At 45.0% G+C, this 20,000-nt stretch overlaps 4 protein-coding genes across 6 annotated transcripts in view; all 4 read right to left on the bottom strand.

Moving 5' to 3' along the window:
- Positions 1-3,246, bottom strand: part of LOC134180894 (MAM and LDL-receptor class A domain-containing protein 2-like) — a 31,674-nt gene extending 28,428 nt beyond the window's left edge. The window contains exons 1-6 of the mRNA XM_062648079.1: positions 3,178-3,246; positions 2,719-2,751; positions 1,694-1,834; positions 1,368-1,633; positions 1,212-1,296; positions 557-706 (exon numbers count right to left, since the gene is read on the bottom strand). Of these exons, the coding sequence (XP_062504063.1) occupies positions 557-706; positions 1,212-1,296; positions 1,368-1,633; positions 1,694-1,834; positions 2,719-2,751; positions 3,178-3,235 (733 nt within the window). The 5' untranslated portion in view covers positions 3,236-3,246. The remainder of the gene's footprint in view (positions 1-556; positions 707-1,211; positions 1,297-1,367; positions 1,634-1,693; positions 1,835-2,718; positions 2,752-3,177) is intronic.
- A 333-nt stretch (positions 3,247-3,579) lies between these two features.
- On the bottom strand, positions 3,580-5,591 carry LOC134181367 (MAM and LDL-receptor class A domain-containing protein 1-like). Of its 2 annotated transcripts, XM_062648632.1 has the most exons (3): positions 4,978-5,591; positions 4,029-4,515; positions 3,580-3,944 (listed from the first exon to the last, which is right to left on the bottom strand). In XM_062648632.1, the coding sequence occupies exons 2-3, from the start codon at positions 4,374-4,376 to the stop codon at positions 3,813-3,815; spliced, it is 480 nt and encodes a 159-aa protein (XP_062504616.1). In that variant the 5' UTR covers positions 4,377-4,515; positions 4,978-5,591; the 3' UTR covers positions 3,580-3,812. The 2 variants fall into 2 exon arrangements, with proteins under 2 accessions (XP_062504616.1, XP_062504617.1); XM_062648633.1 differs by lacking the exon at positions 4,978-5,591 and having other exon boundaries at positions 4,029-4,579.
- A 1,597-nt stretch (positions 5,592-7,188) lies between these two features.
- LOC134181308 (serine/threonine-protein kinase TBK1-like) overlaps positions 7,189-20,000 on the bottom strand; it is a 25,468-nt gene continuing 12,656 nt past the window's right edge. The window contains exons 16-25 of one of the 2 annotated variants that reach the window (XM_062648559.1): positions 19,767-19,913; positions 19,609-19,700; positions 19,127-19,271; positions 18,841-19,071; positions 16,454-16,552; positions 16,101-16,393; positions 11,312-11,601; positions 7,818-7,962; positions 7,696-7,756; positions 7,189-7,624 (exon numbers count right to left, since the gene is read on the bottom strand). In XM_062648559.1, coding sequence (XP_062504543.1) covers positions 7,547-7,624; positions 7,696-7,756; positions 7,818-7,962; positions 11,312-11,601; positions 16,101-16,393; positions 16,454-16,552; positions 18,841-19,071; positions 19,127-19,271; positions 19,609-19,700; positions 19,767-19,913 — 1,581 coding nt within the window. In that variant the 3' untranslated portion in view covers positions 7,189-7,546. Of the gene's footprint in view, positions 7,625-7,695; positions 7,757-7,817; positions 7,963-11,311; positions 11,602-16,100; positions 16,553-18,840; positions 19,072-19,126; positions 19,272-19,608; positions 19,701-19,766; positions 19,914-20,000 lie in introns of both variants that reach the window. The other variant, XM_062648558.1, reaches the window with a different exon arrangement.
- Positions 12,193-14,752, bottom strand: LOC134181136 (uncharacterized). The gene has a single exon (XM_062648348.1). It carries the CDS (start codon positions 13,990-13,992, stop codon positions 12,193-12,195), a length of 1,800 nt encoding a protein of 599 aa, XP_062504332.1. The 5' UTR covers positions 13,993-14,752.

Here is a 20,000-nt window from a genome sequence, read left to right on the forward strand (position 1 = left end):
GTAATGTTTGGCCCCAAATGCATGGTGTGTTACAAGCAGACAGACAGAGGAACCGACGGACCAACCAACGGACGGACCGACCAACGGACGGACCGACCAACGGGCGGACCGACCGACCGACGGAAGGACGGACCAACCGACGGACGGACCGACGGACCAACCAACGGACGGACGAACCAACTGACGGACGGACGAACCGACGGACCGACAGACGGACCGACCGACCAACGGACGGCCGACCAATGAATCGACCAACGGACGGACCGACCGACAGATGGACCGACCGACGGACCGACCGACTGACGGACCGACCGACGGACCGACCGATCGATGAAATGACCGGCCGACCGACAGGCAGGCAGACTGACAGATCAAATAGACAGACAGACCGACAGACAGACAGACAGACAGACAGACAGACAGACAGACAGGCAGGCAGAAAGGAAGAAAGGAAAGAAGGAAGGCGGGAAGGATGGAAGGCAGACAAGCAAACAGGCAGACAAGCAAACAGGCAGACAAACGAGGAGACAGACACACAGTGACGCATTTATGTTACCATTTCCTGTTTTGTTGTCGCCGTCCGGGCCTGTGCTGAAGCTCGGCGTGCGTCCCGTTTGTATGGTCCATTTAAGTGGCATTGCGATATTGCTGTAGTCTCCGAGTGATGATTCGAAGTCAAGCGTGTGAGGCTTGCACTGGTATGTACCTTCAAATGCACAAAAGACTTGAGCGTCATGATACCATAATGTGTATGTTGCTCTTGTTCGTGGGTACTTCGTTTCTTGGTTTGTTGTGCTCGTTCCCAGCTCATCTGTCACTGCGTCCAAATGTCTGTTGACCTAGTGTGTCTGTCTGTCTGTCTGTCTGCCTGTCCGTCCGTCCGTCCGTCTATCCGTCCGTCTATCCGTCCGTCCATCCGTCTGTCTATCTGTCTGCCTGCCTGTGTCGGTCGGTCGGTCAGTCGGTCCCTCTGTCCCTCGGTTGTCCGCAATTCTAAGGCACTAGCATAGTAAAGTCACACGTCCTTACAGTACACCAAGTTCCCCACACTAGTTGCCTAGCTATTCACCAAAACCAAATAACAAACAAATAAACTAGATAAAGTGAAACAAATCAATAGACAACGTTAGACAACCAGACAACGATCATGACGTAAAACGTCAAGAACATAGCGCAGTCACAACACAACAAAAAAAACTCCATCAACTTACGTTTGCAGCAACCACTGCCAAAATCGATGGTATCTATCGCCATATCAGACGTATACGACACACCAACCATCCCAGTAAACACAAACTACACGAAAACAAACAAACAATCAACAACACAAAATATCAAAATCAAAAAGAATCAACCACATGCAATACCTTGAACTGGCCAGACAAAGACGGGACAGCGACAGTCGTCCGGTACCACCTGTTGCCCTGATTACCAGACCTACTCCAGATGACCGTTTCCGCGCCGCTATTGCTCTCGACTGCGCTCACATTAAGCGTACCCATTCTGGCTCCATACATGTGATAGGCAAACGTAATATCACACGCCTCGCCCGACAACGAAGGCGTAAACATCGGAGACTCAAGTCGAGCTATCCGACCACTCGATCCTGTCGCTTCGAGATACATGTAATAGCCTAGATAGACAGTCACGCCTCGTACAGTGGCCGCTCTTCAATTTTAGACGTGTGTCTCACCATTTCCTGGATCGAAATCCGAGGTCGGACCGGTTCCACTGCTTCGTGTGCTACCCCGGTTTCTCCTCCATTGAAAGAGAGTATTGCCTTGCTGCATGTCGCCTAGACCTTGCTCGAAATTTTGTGTCAACGGACACGAAGCTAAGAGTGACAAAGGGACGTAGCGGATCTCTACAGACACGCACGCACGCGCGCACGAACGCAAGCACACACACACACACACACACACACAGACACAGACACAGACACACACACACACACACACACACACACACACACACACACACACACACACACACAGACACACACACACACACACACAGACACACACACACAGACACACACACACACACACACACACACACACACACACACACACACACACACACACACACACAGATAGACAGACAGACAGACAGACAGACACACAAGCGCGCACACACACACACACACACACACACACACACACACACACACACAATGGCAAATGGATAAGGAGCTGCCGTTAAACGGTAATGCCCCCAGCCAGATGGCTGGGTTCCTGTGCACTAAGCAGGAGATATGGGCCATGCTAAGCAATCTCCTGGAGCCTGGCCAGATGCTCGCAGGAGCACCGACTGTGACGCCAACTGTGGCGTGGGCACCCGACCCAAGTGGCTGATGGACTTTGTCGGAGTCGGAGGCCTTTGCCACCCCAGTCAAAGACCAGATGCTCATTTATACTCCTGAGTCGAGAGAGACAATTGTGTGTAAGTTTCTTGCCTAAGGAAATTATGCCATAGCTCGCCATCACTGTGAATTAAACATGCAACCCTACAAGTTCCCGGATGTAACCACTCCATAAGATGACTCTCTAAACAACTGAGCTATCGCACGACACACACACACACACACACACACACACACACACACAAACACACACACACACACACACACACACACACAAACACACACACACACACACACACACACACACACACACACACACACACACACACGTGACAGACAAGCCGGTTGAAACTAACTTTGTTGAGCTCCTGCCTTCAATTTGTCGACAGCTAGAACAAAAGGATTTTCGTAGTTAGACACAATCGAGTGACATTTTAGGGACTACCACAAACTCGATCCATAACTATATAGGTACAGAAATATGACGTAGTGATTGTTCAATGGCTAAATGCACCAAGAGAAAGCTCTTCTTTGAAACGAATTTCGGCGCGATCTAGAAGGTACACGAACTTCTTGTCTCTCTCAAGAACGCAGTGCAAATATTCAAATGCCGTAAACCACCGAAATGCATTGCAGTCTAGCGAGTTCCGGACCCCATACAGAAATTAGGGCGAGAATCACGTAAATCGACGCGCCAATGAAACAAAACAGGCGACTTCAATTGGTGCATTAACCACATTGCGCGTCAGTTGACTGCTAGCGTGCTTTAAACCGCCTAATGACGATTCGCGTCACCACATTTACATACTTCTCACCTAGACTCACGACAACGACGACCCAGAGCCGTTGCAGCCAAATTGCGAGAGACGCCATCTCGCCTTCTCTCTGCGCCCTCGTGACAGTCGATGAATGATACACGTGGGGGTGGACACCCACAACGTCGTGTGAATCGCAAGCAGCGACTCATTGGATGACGAACTGGCGAGCACGTGAGATGAGACCGTCCACATCCTGTGTACAGCATGCACAACAAACCACCCACTTCGCATCAATAATACAATGCCAAGTCACAAGCGCGGATACCGGATTTTTCAAAAGTGGGTGTGTTCAATGGTCTCATTAGCATCGCACCGCCCCGCACGCACCGCCCCGCCCCTCCCCCCATAGCACCACCAAATCTGTGTCCCAGGACTATGTGATGTACAGAAACCGCAAACTCACTTTAATCTGTATGTATGTTGCACTTAATTTGCTGGCACATTCATTACACAATGAAGTAGCACTAAAGTGCTAACTCCTTGGCTGCTGACTTTTGGTTACGAAACATGCAGCTGCATGCAGCTGCATGCTGCACACTTTACAGTCATGCCACTTGCTAGAAAATTAATTGCTAAACCGTTCATGGGCGCATCGTTTGGGCATGGCACCCCGCTCGTGTTTCCGGACACGTTTACTCTTGTAGCTCGAATTTTCGCGAAGCGAGAAAAATTGGAAGACGTTTGCAACAATCACTGCCAAAATCGATGGTATCTATCGCCATATCGGACGTAACCGACACACCGACCATCCCAGTAAACACAAACTACACGAAAACAGAATAAAACAAACAAACAATCAACACCACAAAACATCAAAAATAAAAAAAACGTACAGCCACATGCAATACCTTGAATTTCCCAGACAGAGTCGACGGGATAGCGACAGTACTCCGGTACCACCTGTTGCCCTGATTACCAGACCTACTCCAGATGACCGTTTCCGCGCCGCTGCCGCTCTCCACGACGCTCACATTAAGCGTACCCATGCTAGCTCCATACATGTGGTAGGCGAACGTAATATTACATCCATCGCCCGACGGCGAACTCATAAAGGTCGGAGACTCAAGTCGAGCTATGCGACCACTTGATCCTTTTGCTTTGAGATACATGTAATAGCCTAGACAGACATCTCGTATACAGTGGCCGCTCTTAATTAAAATGTTAGACGCGTGTAGAAACGTAAACGGTCTAACCATTTCCTGGATCGAAATCCGAAGTCGGACCGGTTTAAAGGCATTTTGTGTTCCCCCGGTGTCTCCTCCATTGAAAGAGGGTGTTGCCTTGCTGCATGTCGCCTAGGCCTTGCTCGAAATTTTTGTGTTCTCGGACATAAACCTGGAATGACAGTATCTCCTTTAGAGGTCAGTGTCTAGAGATTCTAAGACGTGACACACGCGCGCGCGCGCGCGCGCACGCACGCAGACAGACAGACAGACAGACAGACACAGGCACACACAGACAGACAGACAGACACAGGCACACACAGACAGACAGACAGACACAGGCACACACAGACAGACAGACAGACACAGGCACACACAGACAGACAGACAGGCACACACAGACACAAACAGACAGACAGACAGACAGACAGACAGACAGACAGACAGACACACACACACACACACACCACACACACACACACACACACACACACACACACACACACACACACACACACACACACACACACACACACACACACACACACACACACACACACACACACACACACACACACACACACACACACACACACACACACACACGACGACAGACAAGTGGGTTAAAACTAACTTTGTCGAGCTCCTGCCTTCAACTTGTCGACGGCTAGAACAACAAGATCTTCATAGTTAGACACAGTCCAGATACATTGAGGACTACCACAAACTCGATTCGTAACTATTTATACCGTACAGAAATATGACGAAGTGATTGTTCAATGGCGGATAAGCCGGCCAATGCATCTAAAGAGAGCTCGTCTTTGAAATAAGTTTGGCGTAATTTACGTGGTATATACAAGAACTTCTTGTCTCTCTCACCAAGCAACAGCGAATAGTGCAAATATTCAAATGCCGTAAACCACAGATTTGCATGCAGTCTAGCGAGTTCCGGCGATACACGTTAGTACGAGAATCAAGTAAGTCGACGCGCCAATAAATCAAGAAAAGCTGCTAGCGTGCTTTAGACCGCCAAATGACTTGCGTCAAAATTTTCGCTAAATATCCACGACAACTGCATCCTTCTCACCTAGACACGCGACGACGAAAACGACCCAGAGCCGCTGCAGCCAAAGCACAAGAGAAGTCATCTTACCTACTCTCTGTGCCCTCGTGACAGTGACAGTTGCTGTGGGGGTCCGACGACGCAGCAGAGACTCATTGGATGATTGACCGGCGAGCACGTGAGATGTGACAGTCCGCCTCCTGTGTACAGCATGCACAACAAACCACCCACTTCACACCAATTTAATAATAATAATTTACAACGCCAAGACAGACGCGGAGACAGGATTTTTCAAAAGTGGATCTCATTAGCCACGCCCCATAGCACCAGCAAATTTGTGTATGATATTATCCACAGAACCAACAAACTCACTTGAATCTGTCGTATTGTGTTACTATTAATTTGCTAACATATTCATTACATAATTAGGCATCATGTAAGTTTAGAATTGAGCAAACCATGACAAGCCAGCAATAAATAATTAATTAATTATTAAGGTGCTTTCACTTTGATAAAAAAAAAGTAAGAAACTTGGTACTGTACTGCACTTAGAACCAATGAAACGAAACAGAACTCATAAACATTCTGACAGAATGCATGGAGTTTAATAAACTGTTGAGCTAGTTCTCTTCAATACTTCTGTAGGCATGCACCTACGAGCTGTCAGCCTTCCTTATTCAATGAATGAAAGACTGCAGGTAATTCACTATTTGCCAGAATCGTCGAGGTATAGTAGCCCTCAATTTGAATATTTCAGCTGCAGAGAGCGCGTTGTCCAAAAGGAGAGGTCCTGACCCCAGGATCTCTCCTCTATCTCCCTATGCATGAACCAATCAATTAAACTCTCAGTCAAACTCTCTCAGTGGCTCAAGCATTGGTCAAGCACCTGTATGTCAAGAAACTCTCATCATGGGCACGTTCAACTGGGCTCTTCCAGAAGAGGCTCCGTGTGCACGCCCCTCTCCCAACTTCTACAGTTATGCCGCTCTAGTCGAAAGAGCCAACTCTACCAAATCTGTTGCTGGTTGGAAGAGCCCCTCTCTTCCAACCTCTACCAGCTCTGCACTGGAAAAAGTTAGAAGAGGGGCATGCCCTTCCAGACTCTTATGGAAGAGGCTGGAAGAGCCCAATCAAATGTGCCCCATATGGAAGAACCAGGCCTGGAGGCGGTAAACCTCAACTTTTCTAGCTGTAAAAATTGTTGCGGACTCTAATGAAAGACTCCGAGAAGTTTTCAAATAAACTGCAAATATACCAGAATGACATATAAATGTAAAGACCTAAAAACATAAATATAGTACAGTGTTATTGTTAGCTGCCTGTTTGCTATGCTGTTATATGCATACATGGTATGAATAAACACAATACAGTGCCACGCCTTTATTGGCAAAATTTGTGCCCCTCATCGACAACTACTACTAGTTGTAGGTTCCTTCAACTATGTCCCATTTTCAATTCAACCAAATTTGAGCACAAACGTGGTCTGTGTGTGTGTGTGTGCATGTGCGCGCGCGTGTGTGTGTGTGTGTGTGTGCGTGCATGTGCGCGTGTGTGTGTGTGTGTGCGTGCATGTGTGTGTGTGTGTGTGTGTGTGTGTGTGTGTGTGTGTGTGTGTGTGTGTGTGTGTGTGTGTGTGTGTGTGTGTGTGTGTGTGTGTGTGTGTAACCAGTACCATCCATGCTGATTACATCTTTACGTGTTAAAGTAGCAGCAGTTTTTCTGAAGTGGTTGTGAAACTTATTGGAAGTGATGAACATTCAAAAGATGAAGCACGTGGTTTATTAAGTCACGTGACCAAACAAAAACCAACTACTAAGAAAGACAAACAAATGTTCAGAGCTGCTTATCGACTTGACCCCAATAGCCAGCATATTGTCTCTACCATTATAAAGCTAAAAGGTGTCAGTGCATACTCGCACTGCCACATATCAAAAGTAATAATTACACAAAGTCAACCACAGAAACATCACAAATAAATGTAAACACATTTGCAACGACAAAACATCATACACTTTGTCCCATTTAATTTCCCTCACAACGCCATCCCCACAAAAGTAACGATATAAAATTTAATCATTGCAATCCCACACTAAAATGTTACAAACGAGATCGACAGATCTACCAGACTAAAGAGCAGCCTTCATGATATTCGAGCCACCACATCGGCGACAACGGTGTGATAATACGTCCCACCTGCCAACTTGTATTTGTTGCCGTCCTGTGAGGACACAACAGGTTCTCAACAATCCAACATACTTGATAAAATGCAACACGTTATTTGTACTGTACCTTAGCAATGTGAGCAACCGGGACTTTAATTAGCCTACACATTAGTGTAACACCCTTGTCCCTACACCAGAGTCAACATCACAACAACAAAACAATACAAACCAACTCACACATATGTCTACCTCGATGACAGCTTTCTACTGCTCGCTTGAGCAAGAAAGATCTTCCGATCAGACGTTGTCACGATTTTAAAAACCATCGGATCACTGGTTGGCCAAAAGAGAGCCAAGTCATTAACGGCAAAGTCAATCACACTCAGCTTGCTATCTGCCACATCAAAATATCATGCCAGTTAGCTACAGTTGAAAAAGGCCTATTGTGCTATTCGTTTCTATTGGTGACAAGAAAGTATACATAACCACAGTAGTAAAACAGATGTCCTCTGCGCATACATCACACAGTGTTTCCGCTGGAAATTTTCAATTAGTAGCCACTTGGCTAAAGGAGTTTGTTCATTTGTAGCCAAGTACTTTATTTCATAGTCAAGAAAAATTGCCCAAACATCAAACTGCTAACAATTAATCTAAAGCCCTGTCCGCACTCTACCAAATTGGATCGGGATCGGGATAGCGAGCATCCACACTGCACTTAGTAAACGCCACCTCTGCCTCATTTTTGGTATCACGTGACTGATGACCGATGTGTATGTGTGGATTCTTTGCTTATGGAAAGTGTCGATACAGTGATGCAAGGTGAGTGAGAACAAAGATGCGCAAGAAGAGTTAGATGTTCCGACTACACACATAGCTATGTGGAGGTAATGCCCACTACTTCTAATTGGATTCAGCCAAAACCACCTGCCAATGTGAATTGGTTATCGCGATCGGTTCGCAATCCAGTTGCCAATGTCAACAGGGCTTAAAAGACAACAGTGACGTTACTATTGATTCAAGTTTAATTAACCTGGTCTAACAAACAGGCAGCATTCATCAAAATTGTCACAACAAATGTAGTAGTAAATCTGACAAATGTAGTGCTCAAAGAAACGTGACTTTGGTAAGACTGAGTCCACAAAGCAGACTTCAAGCGTTCAGTACCATCCTTTCTGGCTAGTTATACCAAAATATAAAAACTCTGTCAAAATCAGTCTTAAAGTTTCGGCACTTCTGTATATATATATATATATATATATATATATATATATATATATATATACCAGCCAGGATTGTTGAGGTCATCATGATCCTTCTCGTAGTTTCTACCCTTGGTCTGCTTCCGCTTTACTTACTCACTGGCGTCTTCCCAACCTCATTTCTATATTTCAACGCTAATTAAAGAAGCTGTAAAATACGCAAAGAGAGTGCACCTGCAGTGTGCATAACATAGCTAGAGCATGTGAAATAGATAAGCCTTTCAATGGAGCTCCAATGCGCTGCGCTAATTGCCACTCTTAGCGCTCTGTAACAACTATGCTTGCAAGGTCTGATCCGAACAAAGGCGTACACGGTACACTGTAACAGCTAGCCAAATTGGCGAGGAGGCATTGCCATTTTATTGCCAGCAACATCTGTCTGTAGCATTTGGCTATTTGGCGATCAGCCAGCGGAAACACTGCATCTCAGATATATTATTAGACTAGCTGATTTACCCTTCTTTGCCTGGGTAATTATTAGTTATCAAATGCAAGCAGATGAAATACCCGAACAAAAAACAAAAGTTGAAATATGAAATTGTCACAACCTCCTGACTACAAAACACATTCAACGCAATGTACACCACACACAGCACACAGGCATGGGGGGAGGCTAAAGCCCCCCAAATATTTTGGGCGTTTCACTCCGGTTCAAGCAGAACTCTAAGTTACTAAACAGTCCACTTAGTCTTAGAGTAGTATGTAATGCTGATGACAACGTTGACTATAGATCTCTTTGATAATACACATTATCATTTCAGTATGATATATAAACAGTGTCGAGAAGTCATGAACACTTGAAGTGCGCATGCCCATCACTTGTTAAGACGTTTGCTACAGAGTCAAAGAAGAACTCATCAAAAGGCAGAAGTCTATCCATCAATTATTTTGCAAGTAAGTCTAAGGTCGACCACCCGATTGACCAGAAAAAGAAATGGTTTTGCATGCACTCGCACTTTCTCCACTTTGTGCTCAGGTTATTCTAGCTAACTAGCTAGACCTATGCTCGCTACATTATGCAAAATGCTAAAATTTGTCAACGCCGGTTTGCACTGAATTAATATTCTAGAGATTCTATTGTCATCGAGATGCCATCTAATTTGACGATTGCAGCAAGCCTTGAAAAAGTCTTTGGCTAAAACTTCAGGGTTGCAGGTGGTCATCAATTTTTGGAGCAAAATTTAGGTGTTGCTGCCCTGTACAACTGGAGCCAAAGCCCTTGGAGACCCAGAGGCTTGATGTGCAGCACTAGGGTCAGCTCTCCCCACAACTGGCATACTGCGTACACACCCAGCAAGGTGGCACAACTCGAGCCCCAGAGACTGAGTACAGTAACAAAAAAGTATTAAAACAATTTGACAAACGCATGATACGGTATGCTACATGCCTTTTGACGCTTACTACCATTACAATCAAAACATCTGTGATAGCTTCACACAACCGCCTTGTATGTCTCACGAGGCTGTCTGTTGCTGCACTGCAGCTCCAGTAAGATGTTATTATGAATTGTTGTAGGGTTAGACAGTTCTTTGAATTGAGAAAGGGAATACTAGATGTTGCTGTATTGTGTTGGCCACTCCTATGGGAAGGACACATACAAATACTGTATATCGATTAGTGTAAGGATTGGCCTAAAGGCTATTAAATGAATACAGTTGTGTATCAGGTAGATTGCCACTCGCTAATCAAGAACCCAATAGTACATGGTATTAAGAGTGAGATTTGAACCCATGCCCACATACATGGACCAGAACTTCCATCGCCATGTGCTGCAATGATACGCTCAGCCGTCATCTTCTGCAGTGCCGTATATATAGACTTTGATCTTCCTAGTAGCCTTGTATAGGCAGACCATTGATAGTATAATTCCCATACTGGCAGGAGTTGGAGTCCAGTCTAACAATGGCATTATTCAAAGACTGGACACCGGAAAAGCAACTCATTAATTTTTAGTTTCACTGTTAACTTGGAGTTTTCAGAGGCAAAGGATCCGTGGTTGGAGCCAAGTTTGGCTTCATTGCCCTGGTAACAACACCCCTGGTCTGTAGCAGTGTTTCAGTTCCACTCCTTTACAGACACTAATGGGACTCAGTCCTGCAGTATATTTGTAACCTGAAATCAATACTCTTTACTTCTATGTCTACAAACTGTTAGCAAGAAAGTAAACAGTTAAAAATGAGCGTGGTTTCCATCTAATTTATTAGCCCCCCAAACTGAAGGACCACACTACGCCTGTGCACAGCACATAGAAACCACACACACACACACACACACACACACACACACACACACACACACACACACACACACACACACACACACACACACACACACACACACACACACACACACACACACACACACACACGCGCACACACACACACACACGCATGCACATACACACACACACACACACACACACACACACACACACACACACACACACACACACACACACACACACACACACACACACACACAAACCTGTTGCTTTAATAGCTTCATACAGAGACGACACATTAAACGACTGAACGATGTCTGTTAGCTTCCTCAACTCCGTGCCAAAGTCGGTGCCTTCCGAGAACGAAACATCAAACATACTGAGAAGAGGCTCGTCCTCGGGCATCGGCCATGGACGATATGGCATGTCTGGTGATCTGGCCAGCTCACCACTGCGAGAGGTCTCCATATCGCTAATGTCAGAAACTGCAGATGAGACGCTAGCACTAGACAAATGACGTGTCAGTGGGTCGACACCTTTGGCTCTGAGAGTCCTGCATGAGAGCAAAGAAGAGATAAAAATGAATATACACATTTAGTGTAAATGCCACTTCCTTGCTTTATTCATATTCAAGCCAATTTACAAGTATACAGTGCGTGTCCGTTTCAGTCTGTCAGACAGACCCAACAAGTAGTCTAGTATAAAGGATTATGAGTCGCTTGTCACAATCATGTCTGACACTGTAACACTATACAGCATAGTTGCTCTTCACGGAGTAATTGTATGTGCAGGCAGCCAGTGGAAAAGACAAACAGAGAGTGGAGTAAACAAGTGACCATCTTAGGTAATGTTCAATATACTCGTCTGTCTTTCTGTTGAACTGTACATTCTTGAGAGTCTCGCCGTGGGTAACTGTGCTTAGCTTACTGTCTCGGTGTCTGTCTGTGTTGTATGTCTGTCTGTTTGCCTTTCTTCAGTCAGTCTGTACATGTGTGTCTGTCTGTCTGTAGGTCTGTCTGTCTGTCTGTCTGTAGGTCTGTCAATCCTCATATATTTCAAACATGAACACTACTACAGGCTAATGAAGAGAAGGTGAGTTTAAGCAGGCTCTATGCGGCCACTACAACTATACTGTTATCTATACCTAATGTATGTAAAATTGTGTGACAAAGTCATCTACAGTGTTACAACTATTAAAGGTAAGAATAGAAATTTTTTTTGCTATTGTCTTTGCATTGCACCGCTGTAGTGTTATTGAAAACCGCTTTCGCCAAAAGCACATAAACTCATTGCAGTTATTGTTGCCAGCATCATCACATGATCGGCGAGATAGTTCCTGTAGATACTTTGTGGCTTCTTCACCCCAGCGACCAAAGTGTTCCATGACGAGGGGAACAAATCTCATTGAAGACATTCCAGCGAGCTTTAGCTCACTGTATTTTTTTGTCTTCCTGTCCTCTCTTCTTGCTGCTGCTGCCCCGTCTTTCTCAGCAGCCTGACTCACAATGTCCGATGCCCATGGATGTGAAAGGGCTACATCTAGTTCCACATTGGCACCAGAGCCAACATCAAAGACAGCGATGTCCGGTCTGTTGTTGCTATCATTGTATCTGTCCCTCGGTTCCTTTTTGTGGTGAATCTGCAGCTGCCGCAAACAGTCATCCCATTCACTTACTATCGAATCGTGTGACCAAACAGGCCCACCACCCTTCTTACAAGTCAGCAAGTGGTATCCCATTTCGTCTAATGCAGTTCCACAATCACACTGCTCAATCCATCTGACAGCCGGCAAAGATAGACCCAATCTCAGCAAACACGCCAAACGGAATTCGTAAGGTGAGAGTGCGAATTTTGCTGATTCTGGAATCGTGTTAAGCCAGGAGCCAGCACCTTTTCCACCTAGAGAGCGAAGGCGAGCCGCATCTCTGGGCGAAGCAGTGTTTTCTACCATGTGGGCAGTAGCAAAAGACATGTGTTGACGAGTTAATTTTTGTTGTAGTCTCTTAGTGTCCTCTAGCAAGTCAGTAAAAATCTTGCCAGGAGGAATTGCTCGAAGTAACTCGGATCTAATAGAACCATCTGCACCATCTCCAAAAATGATTTCATTAATTTGATTCTCCATAGCTGGGAATCGAATCGGTAATGTCGACAGTGCATTAGCCCAGCTAGATATAAAGGCTATTTGACATATCTCTGTAATGGATGTCATCCCAAAACCTCCATTTTTAATCGGTAGTGTCGCTTGAAACCACCTGTCGTTTGGAATTGGACCACAGTTCAGTATTTTTGAAAATGACTCTCTTGTCAGATGATCATGCAGTGAAGCTGCTTCGATGAGGTACTTTGGTGCTACTGACCTTGCCAAGTGTGTCATTCTAGGAACATGGCAATGCCTAAGTAAAAGCATCGCACTCTGTGGATCCTCAAGCTCGACCAGTTGGTCACACAAAAGGTTTCCAGAGTCAGCAAATGATGAACAGTGGGACTGAATAAATGATGGGCAGCCAATAGGAACCCCAAGGATTGTAGTTCCCGTGGATGTAGTCGGAATAGATGAAATTTGATCTCCGAGAAGTTTGATGCCTGAGGATGACGAAAAGACCTCACACTTGCTGCTTGATATTTCTAAACCAATACTGGAGAAATCAGACCTCAGATTCTCAAAGGCCACCATTGCTTCATTTGGTGGACCAAGAAGAAATATATCATCCAGGTAAGCCAATACCATGATCCCTGCTTGATTAGACTGTAACTTCAATAGAAGAGGATGTATTGCAATGGAAAATAACACAGGTCCCAAAGGATCTCCTTGATGAACTCCTTCCTGTGACGATATTTTTACAGTAGAGGAGCCTTTTGACACAATCAGATCACCAAAACCTGAATACATCTTAAACACATGAAATGCTATGTCCGGAAAAGATGCAAATACTTGGTTGATCATGTGATTCCTGTTGATTGAATTAAAGGCATTCCTGACATCCGTTTTTAACACTACCCAATCCTCGTTGCTCTCAAGTAATAGTTGGATTTGATGCACCAGCAACTCTGACCCACCCGCAGTGGCCACCCCATATTGGACTGGAGAGAAAAATTCAGAAAATTCATTCCTCTTTAGGCTGCAAATAGTGCGCGCAGTCAGTCTCCTCAGGCATTCTCCTATAGCTACAGGACGAACATCACCGTTTGGCTTGGGCAATGCTATAAGACGAGCTGCCGTCAAGAGTCTTACTGCAACTGCAGGCAGTGTGCCCTTGGCAATCAGAGAACACACATAACCGAGGCCCCTCACAGTAGCTGCATTCGGTAGTAGTGCTCGCAGATGTTCATATCTCCAGCCAGAAGGCCCAGGGCTTGAGCCTCTGGGAGACGACAAAACTGCTGCTGATACTTGGGAAGATGTGATGTTGATGCTGTGTGGGTCTTCTTGTGAGTGAAAATCTACATCAATGAATCGAGATGGATGCTTTGTAGATAGCCGTGAAATTGTGTCATCCGTTATCGGGGCTAGACCAGAGCTCGTCAAAACGCGAGCTGCTCGTGATAATTCGCCACATTTCACAAGTCTCAAGGCAGCTTGCTTCGTGAGAGAGTCCTGAGAGTGACTTGAATTTGAAGATGAACGAGATTCTGAAGGTTTGCTCAACTGAACCAACTGATCCCACTGAAACGCGAGAAATTTACGAAAAATAGCTTTTAGTTGGTATGTGTTGGACTTTCCTCCAACAGGTCTGTCTGTCTGTCTGTCTGTCTGTCTGTCTGTCTGTCTGTCACATTCAAGGTCAAGTCCATTAGTTAATGACTTCGCTGGTTGCAAGGACTGGTTTGTATTCAAAAATCCTGACATATGTACAAGTAGAATCTGCATGAAAATAAAGTATTTGTCTGTCTGGCCATCTGTCAATCTGTTTGTCTGTCTGTCTGTCTGTCTATCTAAAATAAACTGTCTGTCTGTCTGTCTGTGCATCCGTCTGTGTGTCTGTCCATCTATCTGCCTGTCAGCCAGTCAGTCAATCTGTCTGTCTGACAGTCAGTTAGTCGATCTGTCTGTCCGTCTGTCTGTTCCCTGATGTTGGTAGCGTTGTCTTCTACTTCGTATTGGGCCGGAAAAAGTTCGCCAGAAGACCAAGAGAGCAAGAATTTCAAGGCAATGTGTGCGGCTTCAACTGCTACCGCCCCAAGGAACATTGTTGCCCATCGAGCCCCCCTTTCTTTGTCATTCGTGTCCACGTGTCTTCAATGTCATCTCTTTTGTTGGTGGTCTGTCTTCACTTTCCTTCTTGTGGCTTATGTCTCTGTCAGCTGGTGGGTCAAGGTTGTGCATGCATCTTTTCCCGATTTCTGAGCTTAGTGTCCGCCTTCGTGTCACAGCTGGATGGTGTCTGGTCGTCATTTATTTGTCCCATCATCTTCTTGTGGTTTCAGTTGGCGTCTGCTGTGAGTCAAGGTTGTGTATGCACCTTTTCTCTGCCCTCTAAGCTCGGCGTCCGCCTTCGTCTCACAGTTGGATTGTCATTTGTCGCCTTTTCTTCGTCAACTCATTTTCGTGTATCAACGTCTGCTCTAGATGGTCTATTATTTGATTTATTTGAACATTCAAGGCCAAGTCCATTAGTTAATCTATGACTTTGTTGTTTGCAAGGACTGGTTTGCTTTCAAAAAATCCTAGCATGTGTACTACTAAAGTCTGTATGAGAATGAACTATCTGTCTGTCTCTCTGTCTGTCTCTCTGTCCATTTGTCTGTCTGTCTGTCTGTCTATTTGTTTGTCTGTCTGTCCGTCAGTCTGTCTGTCTAGTCTGTCTGCCTGTCTGTCCGTCCATCAACTCACACACACACTTGCCTACCAACCAGCATACATGCCTTGTGTCTTGCGCTCACATCAACATTCATCATTTTCTTACAAAGTCAGTACATCCATCTACCCACTAGCTCATTTACCCATTGCCTGTCTGACTTCTACTCGCCCTGCATCTGTCTAAGTCAAGCCTCCATCTTTCTCCACAAAATGCGATTACATCTGTCATTAGCTACGATCCCTTCCCTACTTACCTCGCAGAATTTCTATAGAAATTCGTTGCAACTGCCAAACACTGACAGGCCAACTTGAGATCACCGAGCGGCACATTCAGACCGGAGAAACTTTGACTAACTAAAGACGTCACTGAGGCTCCCCCATCCGCCAGCTGCCGTGGAATCACACTCGGCTGCCCTTCCAAACTACCAGCAGCAAACCCCACCGACTCCTCCATCTTCTTCACATCTTGTTCATCCACTGGACTCTTCGTCTGATCTAAATTGCCTGTTGACAACACGACGAGAGCATCTAGGGACTCACCACCCGCCTGAGCATTCGTTCCAATCAACGTCGCATCTGTTATTGTATCACATGCTTTCATACTGACATCTCCAGGCTCTATTTTGCACCAATCTACTGTTGCAAGAGAATCAGCAGCAGCAGTCTTGCTAACCACATCCTGCAGAGCAGTGCATTCGTCCTCCAACTATATCACACACAATCAATTCATAAGGTAGCACTAAAGTATACTCCAGAATTGCAGGCAGTTATAATGTGTGTTTTAGAGGTGTATTACTGACCAACATTCCCACGATCATTTTACAAAAGGACATATCAACTGCTAGTATCTCCATTTTCTACATTCTGTTTACACTGGGGCACTCGTACCTTATTGAAAATGAAGACGACATGGAATCAACTAGAGACAGAGACAGTGACAGCTCATTAACAAATTTTGCAAAGCTGTTAGCTTGCTCACGTCAAGACCTTACTTATGGAGTTCAAGAGGGGCGAACAAACCGACAAAATTCAGTCAGAGGTCCACTCTTACTGCATATGATCAATCTGCATGCACTATTTACACCAGCCGACAGCAGTGTTGCCATAGTGCTGTCAGACAATTATTGACCAAGTCCAAAACTCAAAAAGTCGGTTAAGTCAAGCAAACCAAACTGCTCTAGACGGTGTTCCTAAAGCCCGGTTCACAGTATTGATGCTAACGCTCAGCTGACCATCAACATCAAGGACACCGCCTTGACGCACACGGCATCCTTTGATGTTGATGCTGACACCGACGCTGACACTGGAATAAGATTCATTTCCATTCCAGCGTCAGTGTCTATATCTCCAACTCCTATAGTCAAAGTTAGCCATGAATGCCATGTGTCTGACTCCTATGCCAGGCCTGATGCCACAATTTTAGATTCTGGTGCCACAATTGGTACAATTACCATGGCAACGGCATCCTTAGATGTAGAAGCTGTAACTGCAAAGTTCTGGTCTGGGTCGCATGTTCCAGACATAGCAAGGTCGATGTAAGCAGATCTAGACTCCAACACTACTTGATGCATAATGTGTAATGTTATACATTACCAACGTCTTCCAATAGACCTGGTAATTAATAAGTAAAATAATTAGAATACACCGGTATTCAGTGGAAGTCCACTAAACACTGAAAAACCGACCCATTAAATGCGCCAAGTACACCCCTGACGTGCATATTTTCCACATTAACTTCCTGCATCCGCTTAGAAATGCCATAGTAGCTCATTAGAGCAACCATGTAGGCTAAACTAGTAATTGAAGTTGTGTTTACACCGTCTCTTCCACAACTATGAACCTTCTGAACACCACGTACGGTCTGCGACAATTTGAATTACAAATCTACAAGCTATTTTCTTTGTAGACGTGCTACCTGTAAAATTTATTTAAAATCGTACTTAGTGACTGTTGTTTCGCATGACCGCAAAGTCCGTAAATAGTCTGTAGTCGTCAAGTAGAGCTATTGTATACGGGACATGAAATCTCTCATGGTTACGTAACGTTAACGTTAGATTCCCGTATAAATAACGTAAACGAAGAAAGCAATCGATTTCAGGTCAGTAGTTGTAGACAGGTGAGTTCTGTTGTTTATTTCCAACAAGTCCTAACAATCGCAAACACAAATTACACTGTTCTGGTAACAAAAACTCTCTCAAGAAAGTTTCGTGCATACGATTGGCTGTTCGTTCATTGTCTTTGGTTGCCACGTACAACATAAAGAAATTAATGCTTCATGATTGAGCCGCACAAAAGAGGCGTGGAACATTTCTGCAGCATGGCAGACATAACCCGCCACCATAGTCCCCAGACCAGAAGTAGGTTAAGCCCTATATGTTTAGAGTACGCTACTCGTCAAGTCTCGTGACTTTTACAAAGTCCCTTTTCTTATGGCTCATAGCTGAAATAATATCACTGCAGGTAGACGTTTATGCTGATAGCTTTGCAAATACCACAGACGGAACGGGCACGTGATGGGCTTTACGATGGCGTCAATTTCATGAGCCTACATCAGGGTTGCAGATGGTCATCAGTTTTGGAGCCAAATATCGGTGTTGTTGCCCAGTACCTGCAGCCAAAGCCTTTATACACAAAGAAGCTTGCTGCGCAACAGGGAGCTCTTTTCACAATTGGCATACTGCATACACGTGCTGCTATGGTACCCTCAGCCACCATCTTCCGTGTAGCCTTGTAGGACCCAGAGTCCAGACTCTGACATGGCATTGACAGAGACTGGACACCAGCACAGGGACGCATTAAATTTCTAGTTTCACTGTTAACTTGGAGCTTTTGGAGCCAAAGGATCCGTGTCTGGAGCAACGTTTGGCTCTGTTGTCACAGTAACAACACCCCTGTGTAACATGACTCCTAGCATGATCTATCCAAGGAAAGCCTCAACTGCCTCCAATTCTGGAATGGACTAACTACAGTGATGCAGACATCAAGCAAGCACACCTTTTGAAGACGTTCTTGCAGTTGTTGTTGACGCTCTTGTAGTTCTTGTATTTGTCCTTTGAGTTCTTGGCATTCGGTCTCTTTCTCTTGGTATTGGCGATCTCGTTTGTCGACTTTACTGAGCATCCTGCTATTAAGGTTCTCCGCTTCCTCTATTCTCTTTTTTGTGTCTTCTAATTCCTGACTCTTCTGCAGCAAAGCGTCAACATTCGAGTTTGCATTGCCAGCTCCCTGTCAATCAATGAGAGTCAACACGAGCGTTTTAATTGACAAGAATTTGACTTACTTGCACTAGAGACGGGTACACTGCCAACCGAAACGAATGCTGCAAAGCAGACAGTCGCTTGTCGGCTTTCTTGATCCTCTTCTCTTCAACAATTTCACACTCAGTGAGAATAAACATGCTGCCACGTCTTTGCATGTACAGATTTCTGTAAACCAAACAGACAGTAAGAAAATGTAAAGATTTATAGAATGTCACAAAGGCAAAATGGAGACAAATGAACAAACAGGGAAGGAAAAGATAAGCAAGTGATTATGAGACAGAAAACTGTATGGATACTTTCTGTACCACCCCAACAGCACGCCATACACACACACACACACACACACACACACACACACACATACACACACACACACACACACACACACACACACACACACAGACACACACAGACACACACACACACACACACACACACACACACACACACACACACACACACACACACACACACACACACACACACACACACACACACTCACCTCATCTTAGAATGCAAAGCATGCACTTCACTCGCAAAACACTTCTCACCATTCTTTGCAAACGTTATTGCCCTAGCAATAGCTGAATCTCCCTTCAATCAACAGATCACAACACAACTGTTGAACAAACCACACACTCATGTCATCTATTCGCTTACCGTTTCAGATTGCAGCCTGTCAACCAATTGCTTCAACTCTGCAACAGTTGCTCTAAAATTGACTTCGATGGCGACTTGAAGCTCTTCACTTGAGTTTTTGATCGTGTCCTGACATTTTGAAATCAACTGCTTCAACTCAGAGATGTGCTACAATATGATAGAACAAACATGTACCAAATTATTGAAAATTTGTTACTGCAAGTGAAGTGAGTGTAACTGATCATATATATATAT

The sequence above is a fragment of the Corticium candelabrum genome, chromosome 6 (assembly GCF_963422355.1).
Source record: "Corticium candelabrum chromosome 6, ooCorCand1.1, whole genome shotgun sequence".
Classification (NCBI taxonomy): domain Eukaryota; kingdom Metazoa; phylum Porifera; class Homoscleromorpha; order Homosclerophorida; family Plakinidae; genus Corticium; species Corticium candelabrum.

Excerpts from the sequence above, each read along its gene's own strand:
- LOC134181136 (XM_062648348.1), bottom strand. The coding sequence starts at position 13,992 with ATGATCAACCAAGTATTTGCATCTTTTCCGGACATAGCATTTCATGTG.
- LOC134181367 (XM_062648632.1), bottom strand. The coding sequence starts at position 4,376 with ATGGTTAGACCGTTTACGTTTCTACACGCGTCTAACATTTTAATTAAG. Across the intron at positions 3,945-4,028 it reads CTCTGTCTGGGAAATTCAAG|TTTGTGTTTACTGGGATGGT; the intron begins GTATTGCATGTG and ends GTTTTCGTGTAG.